This window comes from Nymphalis io, chromosome 7, assembly GCF_905147045.1.
Source record: "Nymphalis io chromosome 7, ilAglIoxx1.1, whole genome shotgun sequence".
In the NCBI taxonomy this organism is placed as follows: domain Eukaryota; kingdom Metazoa; phylum Arthropoda; class Insecta; order Lepidoptera; family Nymphalidae; genus Nymphalis; species Nymphalis io.
Window position 1 is genome coordinate 6,260,556 of NC_065894.1, and position 16,562 is coordinate 6,277,117.

Here is a 16,562-nt window from a genome sequence, read left to right on the forward strand (position 1 = left end):
GAAGTTAAAGGGACTAAGTAATGTTTAATAGTTTCGTACAGCATGGAAATGCGGGACTATTTTAAATTTGATTTAAAAAAAAAGTTATTAATGAAATTTACGTAATTATCTTTTGTAATAATAATAATTTTGTAATAATAATTAGATATATGTTACCTAATTATTTTAAATTTTCAAGTGTTTCGTGAATTAAATGTAATTGTTCAATGTATTTATACCGCAAAAAAATTATTTAATAATTAATATAAATGTGATTTTATAATTCCAATTCAATAATGATAGTGTAGAAACTCTACATTGTCAATTTAATACACTGCCAAGGGGATATCGCCTTGCTAGTGTTAAAAGGTAAAAACAATGTATCATAATATTTAAACGAATTAAGTCAAACGACATTCCAATATATTCATTATTGTTACAGATGAAGGTAAAATTCATAAAATCGTGCAATGGACTCGGAACGGCGACAGCCAGTCAGCTTTACTTGACATCTTCGACGTTACTCCCGGCGAACCAATTCAGGTATGTGAAGAATAAATTGCATTTTAACACCCGCTTTTCACGTATGAACGTGATAAAAATTGAAGCTGAAATTTTACATTGATGACAAAAATATTTTCAAGTGCTGTTACTCGGACAAGTACTCGATTTTTAGTGATTACAGTTGACTCGTTACATAAAGTTATTAAATGTTATTTTTATTTAATTAATTGTTTATTAACGTTTATCAACCTATTTCACTTGATTTATAAATTAATGTTATAGAAACATATTATTATTTTATTCTATACTATTTATTTTAATACTGATTCATGTATTATTCAATAATTCAATTACATATACGATGTATTATTTTTCTCTTCAAACATTATGTTAATTGACCATCAAATGCTTTATAGGTCAAATGAAATGATAAAACACAAGAAACTCTCGCCAATAAATATTTCGATTTTATTTATTATTATTCACATTTACTTAATTTTATTTAATGTGTCATATATTGAAATCACATACATTTGGTTACCATTACATATTTAACTATAACACCAATAAACTAACAAAACACGAAAAATATTTAATGAAGTCATTAGCTATATAACCGGTGGTAGTTTCTAGTTTGACTATTAATAAGTAAGTGTAATGTTTCAAATTTGAATAAAGTATTATGACTTTTTATATTTGAATTATAAATACTTTCTAATATGTAGCTTAATGTCAACTGATGATTGTTATTATGGCTAGCTTATAAAGCTGCAGATGCCGAGGTTTTGCATTTAATCTCCGGATGGAGCTAATGAAATTCTATTGTTTTTTAATTAATAAATTATAATCGGTTGACCGGAGTTGACGTTGGCAGTGTTTACACTTTCGTGACTCTGAAAACATGTAAAGCCTGCTCTAAATTCTGTCCTGCGGCTAAATTCTTTCCCGGTCGTATCGCATTTGCTATTCCATCGGATTATGACAGTGAAGAAATAATTAATGCGCTTGTACCTACACACACACAGGTACAAAATAATATGTCCTGCGCATGGCTGGCAAACATTCAATTTTAAACTAATTATTAAAACTAATTATTTTAAAACATTACACAATCTTTCAAAATAACTAATTACGTTAGATAATAAAAAACAAAAAAAAAACATAAAGTTACTTGTACCAGGCAATGGCGATATCCCGCGTGCACGGCTCCTTGTACGCAGCGTCAGATAGGCGCGTGCTACAACTACGCCTTGCACTGTGCGCGCGCCGTTACGATGCATGCGTGCGTTGCGCACGCGATCCTTACTGTGGATGGGACCGGGATGCTGGCGTGTGTAGGGAATACATGCCAGGGTAAGTTTATCTTACTATACATAATTAGTATATTCGATTGACTGCCTCGTTGGTCTTAAGGCTATATATAAGGCCGCAGACCCGGAGGTTCTGGGTGTAAATCCCAGGTCGGGCCAATAAAAAGATTGAGTTTTTCTGTCGAAAATTCTCAATAGCAGCCCGGAGTCTGGAAGTTGGAATTTTGTACACTTCTGTGCCTCGAAAAGCACGTACTTACACACACTTGTGCACTATAATATGTCCTGCGAAGTTGGCTAATCATCTCATGAGATTAGACATATTAATAAATGAAGTTAAACTTATCAAGAAAGCTAACTGAAAATTATTTATTTACTAATGGTTAGATTAATAAAAAAATTGTAATAGTTATAATATAATATATTTATAGTAAATACTAAATTCTTTATTTTACTTATTTAATAAACTATAGGTCAATTTATATTTGTATATCAACACATATTATAATAAGCCGTGCAACGTACTTTTAATTTATCGCAACGTAAAATTTAATAATATTATGGTACATTCTATTAGCTAATCAGACAACACTTCGAGCTGTGCTTCATGAATTAAATAACCGGCATCCTTTGTAAACACACTCTAGTTCTCCAATTAGTCAACAATGTGCAATCATGTAGTGTATTTTGGCTCGATTAAATTAATAAAAATGGTATGGTGGTCATCTCTGCCTCTTGATATCGTTTTCCTTCCCTAGGTTGCCAAGTTGTTCTATTCTTATGGACTACAATTTAAATCTGTATTAATTTTATTAATATATGAATTAAAACACAATTCTGATTTTGAAATATTTTGTTTATAATGCTTTTTTTATATTTAAAGCTATTGCGAAGACTACCTTTTGATAGCAAATTTCGCGCATTATCTTAAACATATTTTTAGAAAATATTAATTATGTACCATTCCTTTTGTTCGTGATTACTCAGAAATTCAATACTAATAATAATAATAATAATATAATAATCCTTTCTGGGACATGCTATTCGCTTCTGTATAAAATTCTGCAAATACTTTTAACTTGGTTTTATTCAAATTAAATCTCTTGTTACTTATTACTTTAAACTTATTATTTGAAAATACTATATAAAATTAAAAAAAAATCTCTTTCCGGAAATATATCACTTAATTGAATTCAGTTAAAATACCAATTAAAATTCGTGGAGAAGGGTAACTACTAAGTTTCTCTTCCTTTAATTTAATAATGTTACATTTTGCATCGACAATGTTTTTGTAGGCATACTTGAATTATGGATAAATATCCATAATTCAAGATTTTTCAATACTTTTTTGGAAACCACCATGCATAAGTTATGTTTACTATTCCTTAATAGAGTTAATAACTCGGAAAAATTATGCGTAACTCTATGAACAAAATCAACACAAAAGAAATTAGCGAACGCGTTGTACGTGCCCGGCCACGTTTGACCTAAACAACTACTTATTATTATTTTTAAAAATATATCATCTTATTTCAATCCACAGGTTAATACAAGACGTGGCAAATGAAACAGCAGATATATGTGACTCATCCATCGCCCGCAAGAGCGTGTCTGCGACTTGGGGTCAGAGCCTACACCTTGGCAGCTTCGTGAAAATGCCAGAAGTATTGCAACCCAGAGCCGTCACGTGGTTTCACTACTCCAGAGATAAAGGAAGGCATCCTATTACTTTTAAGTAAGTTAATTTGCTAAAAAATATAAACCACATATCAATAACAAATAATATAATTATTTTTGAGCAGTATTAAAATAATAAATTTTATTAATATAGACGTATGTGTATTATACGTATGTATATAGTCAATGTGAAACGGTAAAATTTGTAACAAATATTTTTCAAAATTAAATTTCTATATAATTAGTAGTCACTGCATAAAAGCTAGTAATTTTTAGGCTGCGATTGAAACATATCATGATTATAACCTGGATCATACAAAATGGTCGACAAAATCAGCGTGTCTACGTTCCTAATTCAAAAGAGAAAAAAATATAAAATACTAACAAAGCGATTTTTCCCATTATAACGTTGATTCGAATTTAAAAAGACAATTAAAATTATAAAAATAACAACAATGAATTGTGCGAACGAAGAGAACACGCGTGTAACAACATTAATCAAAGTGCTTCTAAAACCGCCATTATCGCACTTCCTCAGTAATTAAAATGCAGAGGGAAACTCGAGATTCTGTTACATTCGCCTAGTCCTATCCTTTACGTTTTTAAGCGAGGGTTTATTTCGTTAGCGGAGCTGTAATTATTTCTTAACACACAGATAATAGGATATCAAATTCGTTAAGGTTAAATACAAAAGGGTTTATAAAAAGCACAATTACATACGAATTGTATTCGTTTATTTACAATAAATGTTTACTTATATTACGTACACAATGATCTTATTTATTTTATTCTATACTACTTATATTATAATTATCACAATTTTTTAAGCTTATTGAAATAAGCTTCGTATATACATCACCTTATCAGGAAATATTGTTTTTGACAAAACTCGACAAATTGCCTCGTCGGTATAGTAGCTAGCTTGTATGTAGCTGCTGTAAGTAGTATGATTCTAGGTTCAAATCTCAGGTCACGCTGATAAAACACTAAGCCATTGAGTTTTCTGCCATCAAATTCTCAGCAACGACCCAGAATCAGGAAGTTGGCATTGCTATACTCCCGTGCCACGAAAAGCGCATTAGGTCTGCGTCTGATATCCTTTCGGTAATACTCTACATTTTTCCCCCTTAGGACTATGATAATGAGAAAATAGAGTTCTCTTGTATATGTGCCCAGAATCGGGTATTATATATTTTTTTTATAATACTCGCTTACCTTAGTTAAGTCTCTGCTTAATATGACGTCATGATGACAAAGATGTTTAAGCCTATTATACCAATTTGTTAATAGTAAGCCGGAAAAATACATCGAAACATCAGAGCACGGTCTGCTCATCATATCAGTGACGGAGGCTGACGCGGGCCGCTATGACTGCTGGCTTGGCGGGTCTCTGCTCTGCTCCTACAACATCACTGTCGATACGCACAGGTACCGATTCGTTTCGTCTAGGTATTGTTAATGTTTTTATTAAATTTTATCATATCCGTCTCTATTAATTGCTAATTGTATTAGTATAACCCGTCAAAAGTAAGTTATAATAATATGCGAAACCTATAATATAATATGAAAAGGGTTTCAAAGTGACTGGTATATAATAAATGGGACAAAGTTTTTTTTTATGTTATAAAAGAAATTGGTTTCCAGTTTGTGCCTATTTGTTCGGTAACTCCTCATAAATTGCCTACATTTCGAATCTCTTCCCTTTCAATTAAAATAATTTCATTAATATTAATTATACCGGTTTCACATAAGTTATTTATCGAGGAATGCTTAATTGGCGACGTGATTTTCCCGCGTCCGTTCCATGATGGTATCCAAACCGCAGTGTTCCTGTAACATGTCGAGTATTCCGTGATAAATAACGTAGGTAAGTTAAACCGGAATAATTAATAATAATACGAATACTTACGCTTCATTGATATACGGTTCCTATTAAATATAGGAACAATATACAATTTGTAAGTGTATATCAGTGTCCGATCGCTTTCCTATCAGTCAAATCAGGCTTCGTAACAAACGAAGCTTTCTTTAAAAGAACGAATATTAATCATCATTTCCGAAAGCAAAACAAATCGTCTATTGAATTTAGCAACCGGGCATTATTAGTAATATTAACACACCTTAAATATCGTTTAGTTTAAATTTCGTATTTAAGAATTACTAAATTAAATTATTTTACAGATGCTCACCGCCTGAAAAGAGTAACGAGTATCAGAAGATCTATTCGAACTGGTGTCACGAATTTGAAAAATACAAGACAGCTATGAAGACTTGGGAAAGAAAACAAGAGGTAGATAAGGGTTTCCATTATCTAACATTTATAAATATAATTTATATCTTATTTTCAAATAAATATATTGGAATATATAATTTTTAGATTGCATGTTTTTACTACCGTCGCGCTTAATGCTAAGCCAAAATCATAATATCAATTGTATTAGAACTCGGCATAGCGATAGCAATACATGCAAAATAATTTATCTTAAAACATTAAAGTTGAAAAAGAAAAAGTCATAAACTATATCCTTACGCATTGTTCATACAAGTGCCTTAAAATGTTCCACTGCTGAGAAAGGCTTTCTCTTCCGTTGAGAAGGTTTGGAGTTTATCCCACTTGTTCCAATGCGAATTCCTAGTTTAACGGTCATTCTTTTACTGCCGAAAATGTGGTGAATTGTTAATAGAAATTAAGCAAAGCAAGTACATGAAAACTTGACATGACTATAATTTTAGGCTCTTCCTTTTTCTTTCTTGTAACTTGCTACTTGTACTATTTAGGTTGTTTTATTTTTCAGCAATGCTCGAGACAGAACGACTCGAATCAGAACACTCATCCGAATGAGATTGTGTGATAGCTTCTGAACATCGCCTATCTCATGTTTCAATCAGTCAACTACTATGCCGGAGCGATACCAGTGCCGTACGTCTCAGCGGGCCTCAAATACTTCAATATATTCTCGTGAATTATTCATAATTATCAGTGAAGAGCTCAATGACTATAGTGCCCCATTAATGCCAAGACTAATAAAAATATAGTGAAAGCGAACAAAGGAGAAAAAAATAATTCAATTTGAAAATAAACCAGGTTTAATAACTCAAGCGCCCAACGTAGTGAACCAAGTGCCCCATATAAATTGAATAACTATAATATAACAGTGTTAATGAGCATTTAAATATTTTAAAAGTCAAGATTAATAACAATAAAACATCTCAGAAACGGATTTGTTAATAAAGGGCATGAACAGGAAGACCAAACACTTAAATAACAATTCAGTATTAATTGACTTCAAATATAACTAAAATATCTATAAAATCAGTGAATAAAAGCTCAAGTGAATCACAACTTTAGTATTAAATGTTAAATAGCAGAGAAATTAATAATTTGATATCGTGAACTTAGTGTACCGTTAGATTTTGTGAACTCTTCGTGACCTGTGACAGAACAGTTTCAACAACACAGCAGAACATGAGAAGGCGATTGGATAAAAAAAAATGGACCTCATTTATTAAAATTAAGGAGAGTTTCCTAGCGTCGTGCGTTGCTTTGTTGGAATATTGAATGTAAAAAAGGATTTATCTAAATTTTAATGTAAGTACGCTTCTTTCGTTGAATAAGTAGAGTTTGTTAGTAATCAAAATCGAAATTAATTTTGGATATAAACTATAAATTATCAGCGCATTTTAATTGCTATACGCCATATCTGTAGTGAGCGAGTGCTATTTCATAATTATTTACTGTATTTATTCCCCGTTATTTCCTATTCCGCTAGCGATCTGCATATTATTTACCTTTTAAATTAATGTTTTCGAATGTTAATTCATCGTTAGATTTAATAAGTTAAATAAAATAAATTCAATAGTTGTGAAGCACGGTTAATATCCGACGAAATTAATTGCACAGAACGTTGAAAGTTTTATTGCACTACGTCCAAGTTTGATATTTGACTAAGGACATTAATTTGGAAATTAACAATGCAGTAATTTGAATAATAACATCACAAAAATAGTTATATAAACAACTTTTCTGTTTTTTTTTTTTCTCGATAACGACAAACCATGTATCTTGATCCAAGTCTTAATTAAGTTTGTTAGTAAATGATCAAGAGAAGTTAGCTCTCTGCTCCACTAATGGGTGAATAATACGTATCGTTTCGTATTTTCAAATCTCCGAGGGTTGTGGCTCGCCTCATTATTTTTCCCTTTTCGTGTAAATAGTTACTAATTCTTTTAATAATGTAAGTGTACTATAGAATGCACGTCCCTAAACGTAATGAATATAATTTAAGCCTGTGATATATAAGAAATTCGTTTAGGTGATATAATTTTTAAGTGTCTACTCAAACATACACTGGTATTGTAATCAAGAATATATTATTTAAAATCAAAATTATCAAAAGTTTAGATGATAAGGACGTTTTAAAAATAATATAATAATATGTTTCTAATGACAGAATTAATGCATTACAATAGTACTCACAGATTTAGTATAGATTAAAATAGTTGTCACATTCCTTTGCCACTGCCATGTAAGTATAGATATATAATTATGACGGGTTATATTTTATATATTTCATTCAAATTTTAAATAAATTGAACCATTGTTCTTAGATGGGAACGAATATAGTTGTATATTTAACCCACAAAACATATAAAATAGACTTTTTACGGTACAACCGTATAATTGACGTAATAAAACAGCAAGGCTTGCTCATTTGAGTAATATGTACGCTTACACATACGGAACAAAGACATATTAGACTCCATATCTCATAAAATGTCGAGTACAATAAATTCTAAAGTGAAATTAAAGTATATATTATATATAAAATATATCGTCAAATTTACCTTAAAAAATCTACTTGCACATATTGAATCCGACTGTACTTTTAATAGTACCAGTATGTTTTCGCGTACATATTTACATCATTAATATATATTCATATATAAATTGAAAAATGAAATATTAGCGTAACGTAGCCAGTGTTTAGGAAATACTCTGCATATTTTTGTACAAAAAATTTAATCTAAATGTGTTTAGATAATTAGCATGTAATGATGTTTATCACGTATCATCTCATTGGTACCTACTTGAAATAATTTGTTCCGTTTACACTTACGCTTTTTTGTTCTCATAAAATATATAATTTTTAACATTGCCATGAAAAATGATTTATTTAATTAAAAATTTCATACTGCAAAATTAAATTCTTAAACTAGAAATTCCAATACATTTCTAAGAACATAACGAGAGTGCGGAAGTGTAAACGAAGCCATTCGACTTCATATCATTTTTACTACGAGTACATAAGAGCTTGTATCATATTGTACTTACTTCATCAATTTCTATTTATAACGCAGTCGAATAGAATATACAAACGAATTGCATTTTATGAAATCATAAAGATATATTTTCTAGTATTTTATTGAAATACCTTAGCGTTATCAGCTATGTTTATCGTATGTAGTGAAATTATTTAACTTTTATCTTGAATACTGTAGAAACCGATTGATTTGTTTTGATCGTAGTAAAATGAAACTTATACCGGCCATTTTATACAGATATATCGATTTATTCGTTTATGAAAAATCTTTTATGTATTCTATAGATAAATTGAAAAGCTCAACTAATAAAATAATCGTTTACATATTTATTCCGCCATCTAGTATAATAATTGTAAACTTAGGTGCTTATTATTATCATTGTGTTTGCAAATACGTATATTTTCTGTCATATCATGATGTAAATACGTGAATCGAAATAGTTATAACATAGAAGTAAATATCTGAGCTTCGTCGTTTATTAAATTATGTATTACCTAAGATATTGTACTTAAGAATTTTAGTTATTATAATACTAAGATATCCCAGACTTCGGGATGATCTTGCGCAATAATTATAGCTAAATACTTACTATTGTCTGAACTATTGGAATAGCTCTGTAAATTTCACATGTTACTACTATGTAAGTTAAATTTCAAATGTAGAATTAAGATTTTATATAATAAATCTATGAAATGTATCTTGCAGTTTGACTTTTATTTATCGCACCGATATTTTCTTTATATTTTTATTGAACAAGCAAGTTTGATTTGTTTTTTATTACGCCACAACGCTTTACGCAAATCAATGAAAGTAGAAAAGTAAAAATAAAATAATGTTAATGGTCCTGAAAGTTTTTAGCCACGAAAATTCTCAAGACAGACTGTCCAACTCCGTCATATTATATTATAGGGCATATTATAGTGCACAAATCTTTGCACAAACACAAGTGCATTCTTTTATTTCCTCACTCTTCACCAAGGTAGGGGACTGTAAACACGGTCAATTTCCAGACTCCGGGTTGCTGCTGAAAATTCCTCGAAAGAAAACATTAATAACATTTTTATAGATACCCTACCCGGCTTTTAAACCTGGGACCCGGCCTCTACGTTACTAGTCAGGTAGTCACTAGTCCAACGAGGTAGTCGTTGTTGAAGTACGAATAAAAAATATAAAAATACATTCAACCGTGTCACAGATTTTCTAAATGTACCATTTATTATTTTCACAACAGTGTATTTTAGGAGTCAAATACATTACAAGAAAAATGATATTGAGAGGTTCAAGAAAATGGAGGCATGTTTAAAATAGTGTCAATTCATCAAGCCGCATACCGGGTTGACATTTTCGTCATAACAGCGGTAGGGGCCCACCCCACGGACGAGGGTCTATAAAAAGTGAGGGCACGTAATTATATAGTGCCACTAAACTAATTTCACGATACATTGCCTACAAAATCTGTGCTTGGCACCGCCTCGCCTGCCAACGAAATGTGATTTCGCCTTCGGACGCCTGATTACTATTGTTATTTGCTATTTCGTATGAATTACTAATATTACATTATGTTAACACAAATTATTCACATTCGTAGCTCTGTTAACTATTATTATTTATGCTCGAAATGGCATAGCAATTTCTGTTGTGTAATATAGCGTTATTATATTACTTACCGTTACATAAAGTTTTGTATATTTTTATGTTATAGGTAGGCAGACGGCCAAATGCGCCACTTGATGGTAAGTGGTCACCACCGCCCATAGACATTGGCGATGTAAGAAATATTGACAACTCCTTACATCGCCAATGCGCCACCAACCTTGAGAACTAAAATGATATGTCTATATATATATGATGATGAGTCCCTTGTGCATGAAATAACACTGGCTCACTCATCCATCAAACCGGAACGCAACAATATTTAGTGTTGCTGTTTATCTGTAGAATATCTAATGAGTGGGAATACCTACCAAGACGGACTTGCACAATGAAAAGAGTATAAGCTATAATTCACTTTTGGTTGTCATATATACATTTTCAAACCATTAATTATAGCAAACATCAAAAACTTATAGTATAAAACTTCAATGTTATACAATACAAAGCAAATTCGAGCATCGTACGGAAACTTAACAGTTCGTCTCAGGATGCAGTCCGAAGATTAGATTGCAAATCGCGTCATAACCGGGGGAAAGTTAGTAAATTTGTCAAGCAACACCACCTAACAACTTTAACTAACATATGACTATTATACGTAACAAACTGCATATTGCCTGGAGTTCTAGTACGTCGTAAGTTATATTACTTCGTGTATGTTCTTTTAAGTTCTAAATAATGCACGGGAATTATTAGTGCGGACGGTACACTGCGGGTAGAGCAATAAACATGCGATTATATACTCGCCCCGTTTCTAATGCAAAAATGTGTTTAAGAAAATTATGCAGATATCGGAAAGTTTTAATTATTATTACTGTTTTGTTCGTACATTTTAAATGGCTTTAACAACTTTGTACATGTTTTAACAGTTCTAAGTTTTATGTTTTATTAAATTGTTATTTGTTACTTAAACTACACAATATAACTATGAAACGTAAAGACTACTGGCTTTACCTATAAATATGTTTAGAAAGTGATTAGTTAATAAGTTGTGTGTCTTCTTTTTCCGAATGTCAAATTAATGATGATAGAAAGAGAGAAATCAGCATTTAACTACACAACCGCTAACGACGATTTGAACTAATTTTACAAACGTATCAAATTTTTTATATATTTGCGAAGATAGTGAAGATAGTGTGAGAATAGAACTATATTAAGTTCTCCATAACGAATCGCTGTGATCAATGAATGCGAGGCGTGTAATCTTATATTTCACGGCGCGCCCGCTGCGGACTTCATCTCCATTAAATAATTACTTTAGTCAGAATATAAGGAAATGCTTAGCCTTGGTAAGTGATTTTGTACATGTTATTAGATTTAAAAATTAGGCCGCCCGTAGCAATAAGAATAACAATAAACAAATTCGATATATGAAAACGAAATTATTTAAATATGTTTTATCAACTTGAATCTTATTTTATCGACCGACAATAAATAACGTGTAATATTACACGTATATTAATTATCAAAATGTATAATCAACATTACTGCGTATTTTTCACTAAATATCAACGGTCAGATTAAAATTGAAGCCAATTATGAAATTTGTTCTTACAACATCCTGAGAGCGAGGGTCTTGAAATCTTTATTGGAAATTACTTCCGGCCAATATGTCGCCAGACAAGGGTCCATGTCTTAGACACATTTGACATGAAGGACTTAACAACTTTTTCTCTAAGATTATTTTTGAGCAAATATTCAACAACAAACTTTATACCCTTAATTTTAAAACAAATATAAAACGATACACGTTCTCGATTTCACATAAAATTAACAACACTTTTTGAATGATTATAAAAGAAGTTTTTAAGTAAGACAGGCCTCCACAGTATCCAGGCTCTGTTGTTTTCACAACCCTAAGAAATAAATAGAAGGCATCGTAGACTGCAGTGAGGTCAGGTCAGGCGTGTAATCCTTTATTACAACGCGGGATATTCCGTGGTGCTGTGGTGTCCCACTCTCGTAAGCGCATTATCCGAATTAACAATTAGTCATGCCTACGTCTGCCGAAGTTTGCACAAATTTACATAACAATAAAGCCCTTTCGTTATGGCGATTTTTAAAATTAATTGGATTGCGAACCGTAGAAAATTTGTATTCCCCTCGCTGTATTCCATAATTTTGTGGTCAGCTTGAAACTCGTAAAAATTCCGGATTGATAAAAACTTAAAACATAGTAGATTGTTGTTATTTTCAGTACTGTAAATTGTAAATAAACATAGACATCATGGCTTACGATAATGATAGATTATGCTTTTAATTTAACCATATACCTAGAAGCACATATACTTTTACGCACTATATTTTTTCATACAAAAATCAAGAACAAAAATACATATCTTTTATAATATATATTTTATATGATTTTCACCTTACCTCCAATTCTTCGAGATCTTCAAAATTTAGAAGCAATATGCATTTACAATTAAATATATAATATTCTGTTATATTTGCGAACCACGTCATTTAATTTTAAACAATTAACAAATAAATTCATTAACAAAAAAAATATTCCAACCAACGAATACATTTTGTGCACAATAGGGGTTTGCGTTATTTCAGCTTATTTTATAATGTCTGGTTTGATTTAGACATCATCCTTTTTAGACTCCCCACTGAGAAACACAAACGTATGAAAATGATGTTAATTCCAACTAAGGAAAACATTTTAATCTAGTGTGTGCCGCCCCTTCGCTAGCCGCAAAGGGTGAGAGAGATGAAATGGCATTGATTCTGTGTAAGTCAGATGGTTAAAGCCGCAGGTTAGATTTTACCTTGAAACTTTAATCTGGACAATAATCATAAGTTGACCTTAATTGACATTCTATTGTTATGTATAGGAATGTATGTATTGTTGTTGAGGAAATGTATATAAGATCGAATTAGGAGAATTATTTATTAACTGTAACTAATTCAATGTAAGGAATATAACATAGACTTAAAGTTTCTAGTATGATATATCAACCATTATATTTAAGATTTTGTTTGTATATAAGACATTGGTATCACAAAATTCAAATTAATTTATTAAATGTAACATTACACTTATTTATTGATTGTCAAAATAAAACTACCAGTTTGGAAAAAAAAAATGACGTAATCTAACTTGAGCACAACTGACGAAAGAAACTTAACAATTTTTTCGTCTTTTGTTTATTTTTTTCAATATATATATAATTGTTTATAATTTTCAATATAAAACATAAATATATATACATATACACGTTATGATATGAACTCATACATTGAAATCACTGAAGTGAGCGTAAGTCGGCGTCGCGCCCACTATTCAAATGGATACCGATAAAAGCGCAAAACTAAATCGCGAGTCGAATGAACAAGAACAATGCCGAGCTTAAATTGTAGCATTGTGAACGAACCAAATGTAATGAAGAATAGACTCATTTGCCTCTAATAATATTAACGTCGTGACCCTTATATCATCAGTTTTTGTTTGTTAATCTGCAGGAAAGGGCGTAACTCATTTTGTCAACATGTAATTTAATTTCACTTGAACCCCTGCTACAAGTCGACATTCTAACTTTGGGACAGCACCGGACATTGGTTTAAATAATCTGTTTAATCCGTTAATTAAATGGTCTGTATGCAGATGTCTTTGTAACTGTTTGTTTCTTTAAGATATATTAAAATCGATGCAAATGTGCAAATATTATATAGTGTATGCAATAAATAAAAAACACTATAAGTAAAATTGCTAGGTTTATTTAAATACTATTAATAATAATCTTTTGAACAAACTACGAATCATATAAAAATAACCTATTTGAAAAAGTTAAAATAAATAAAAGGTTAAAAATCTACCAGAAAGTCGATGGCAAACCCAAATAACGTTCTACTATGTTTCACTTAGCTATGTAAACAGCTTCATATACAAATGAAGTATGTTATTATAATTATGAATGAAGTACTTACAAATATCTCCTCCTTTATTTGAAGGCGGTTAAAAATATCCTCTACTTGGCTATACCTAAAATCCAACGGTATTCGAACAAAAGGTGACGTCAGGTATCCCTTAAAAAATGCTTAAAATGCAATTTTACAAGAACAGTTCTTATTTATGACCCCCAAAAATGTAAAATGCGAACGTTTTACTGCGGGGCTATATAAAAATACGAAGAACAAACAATGTTCTCGTATCTTATGATAGGGGATGTCGGACCGTATTTATCCGACCGCGATGCATCAAAAGGGATCCTTAAATTTATTTTAATGTGAACTCAGGTAAGTGTTTGACAAAGTTTTCGAAGTTTTTTTTATTAAAATACCATTTAGTTTGACAAACATATATAAATATTCGATAAATGTTAGACGTACATCGTTTTTGCGCAGTGAACACAAAAGTATACAATAAAGTGACTTTGTTCATCATGTTGATGATAAGGTGGATGCAGCTTCTTGATTGGTTGGAATGGCCTTAAAGTGCAGCAGCACAATTAGACCAACACATTCTAATAGGTGAAATTGAAATTTCAACCAATAAAAAGCAGGTGTTAGGACTGATATAAGAAATAGGCCAATATAAATCTCAAGGAGGAACCGAATCGATGTTCTGATATAACCAGGTAGTTTGTAACGAATTTACACTAATAAGTACTTGTTTGTCATAATATAAGAAGTTCGTACACGAAAATAAAATACTGTGATTTTAAATATCGCTATTACATTTCTTTTTGTAAATATAATAAAATTGATACGAACGCTCGTTTTAACAATGTTAATTATTACTAATAAAGTAAATAGAGCCGTTTAAAAGACCCTTTCGAATGAAATGAAGATTCGAATCACTGATAAATTTGATTATTCTTCTTGACAAAGAGATTTCATTTTGATAAATCAACACTCATTGTTAGTGAGATTTGTATGTTTGCCTTTCACTCTTTGTGAGATAAATAGAATTCAATAACGTGATTTATAACAAACAAAAAAAAAAACAAAAAATTAAGCAATTATATCACTGTTAAATTTTTTTTAGATATTTGTTATTTATTTAACAAACTTGTCTATGTTTCGAACAAATATTATATAATATATTGTAATAAATATTAAATACGTAATAATATTGAAATTATTAAAACAGAATAAGGTCTCCATTATGAAGTTATATACAATATGACGTGCAATTTGCCACCTTTATACAAAGTGATAGCAACATCATTCTCGCGGCGCGAAGCTAAGTGGTGAAAAATGTGAAATATTTAAGATGCAAGAATTTATAATAAGGATCGCTGAGATTACACCTTGATCTCATCTATTTTAAATGCCGCGGCTGGAAGTGGGACATTTTTATTGCCCCCGAGCTCTAGATTAGTTTTGTTCTGTGAATTTGATGCATATACAATGAGCTCGATTATTCAACGCCCCGTGCAACTTGCTTAATATTGTAATATGAATTTAAAATGCCATATGACGCTACAGTTGCTGAGGAAAATATTTATTTTTTGTTAATATTTTTAAAAATTCAAAATCTGCTAGAAAACTCTTCTATACTAAAATTTCACTAATTTTTGTTCATAAAAACATTCTAAACAATTCAAATTTTATTCAAAAATCATAACTATGCGTAATGTGATGTGAACCGTTTAATTGAATGGTAAATATTTTTTGGTATAGCTCAAATAATACCATTTAAGACAACGACGGTCGTAAAAATAGTCATATTTCATAAATTGCTTTCCAAACTTATCCATTTCAATTTATCCACACAATTTAAGTCAAGCGATAGCAATGTTGAATTTGAAATGCGAAGAACAAATCGGACTCGCGACAGGAGTGACATTCTGTATCGAATGCGAGTACAAAAGTGCGAATATGAACATGTGCAAAAAATATCTCGCGTATGCATTTGGGAATTTCGCGTGACAGAGAATTTAATACGAGGGGAGTCTAATATTAAACCTCGGGGACCCATCACTTTTAATATCTGGCCGGCGTCCTAGAGGACTTCTAAATTATTTACCAAATGGAAAGGTAATGGTCGCGGAAGAGTGCGAATGAAGGTATGCAAATTTTATAAACATGTATTGTTGCCCATAAAACCTGTTAACCCCACTCCGGAGTAATGAAGGATGTGAACTCGTCAAAATGCTCAAACAAGTAATG

At 31.0% G+C, this 16,562-nt stretch overlaps 1 protein-coding gene across 2 annotated transcripts in view; it reads left to right on the forward strand.

Moving 5' to 3' along the window:
* Nucleotides 1-7,245, forward strand: part of LOC126769665 (semaphorin-2A) — a 338,220-nt gene extending 330,975 nt beyond the window's left edge. For both annotated transcript variants that reach the window (XM_050488552.1, XM_050488551.1), the window contains 6 exons: nucleotides 422-522; nucleotides 1,664-1,836; nucleotides 3,337-3,528; nucleotides 4,761-4,898; nucleotides 5,652-5,760; nucleotides 6,266-7,245. In XM_050488552.1, coding sequence (XP_050344509.1) covers nucleotides 422-522; nucleotides 1,664-1,836; nucleotides 3,337-3,528; nucleotides 4,761-4,898; nucleotides 5,652-5,760; nucleotides 6,266-6,322 — 770 coding nt within the window. In that variant the 3' untranslated portion in view covers nucleotides 6,323-7,245. The remainder of the gene's footprint in view (nucleotides 1-421; nucleotides 523-1,663; nucleotides 1,837-3,336; nucleotides 3,529-4,760; nucleotides 4,899-5,651; nucleotides 5,761-6,265) is intronic.
* The last annotated feature ends 9,317 nt before the right edge of the window (nucleotides 7,246-16,562 follow it).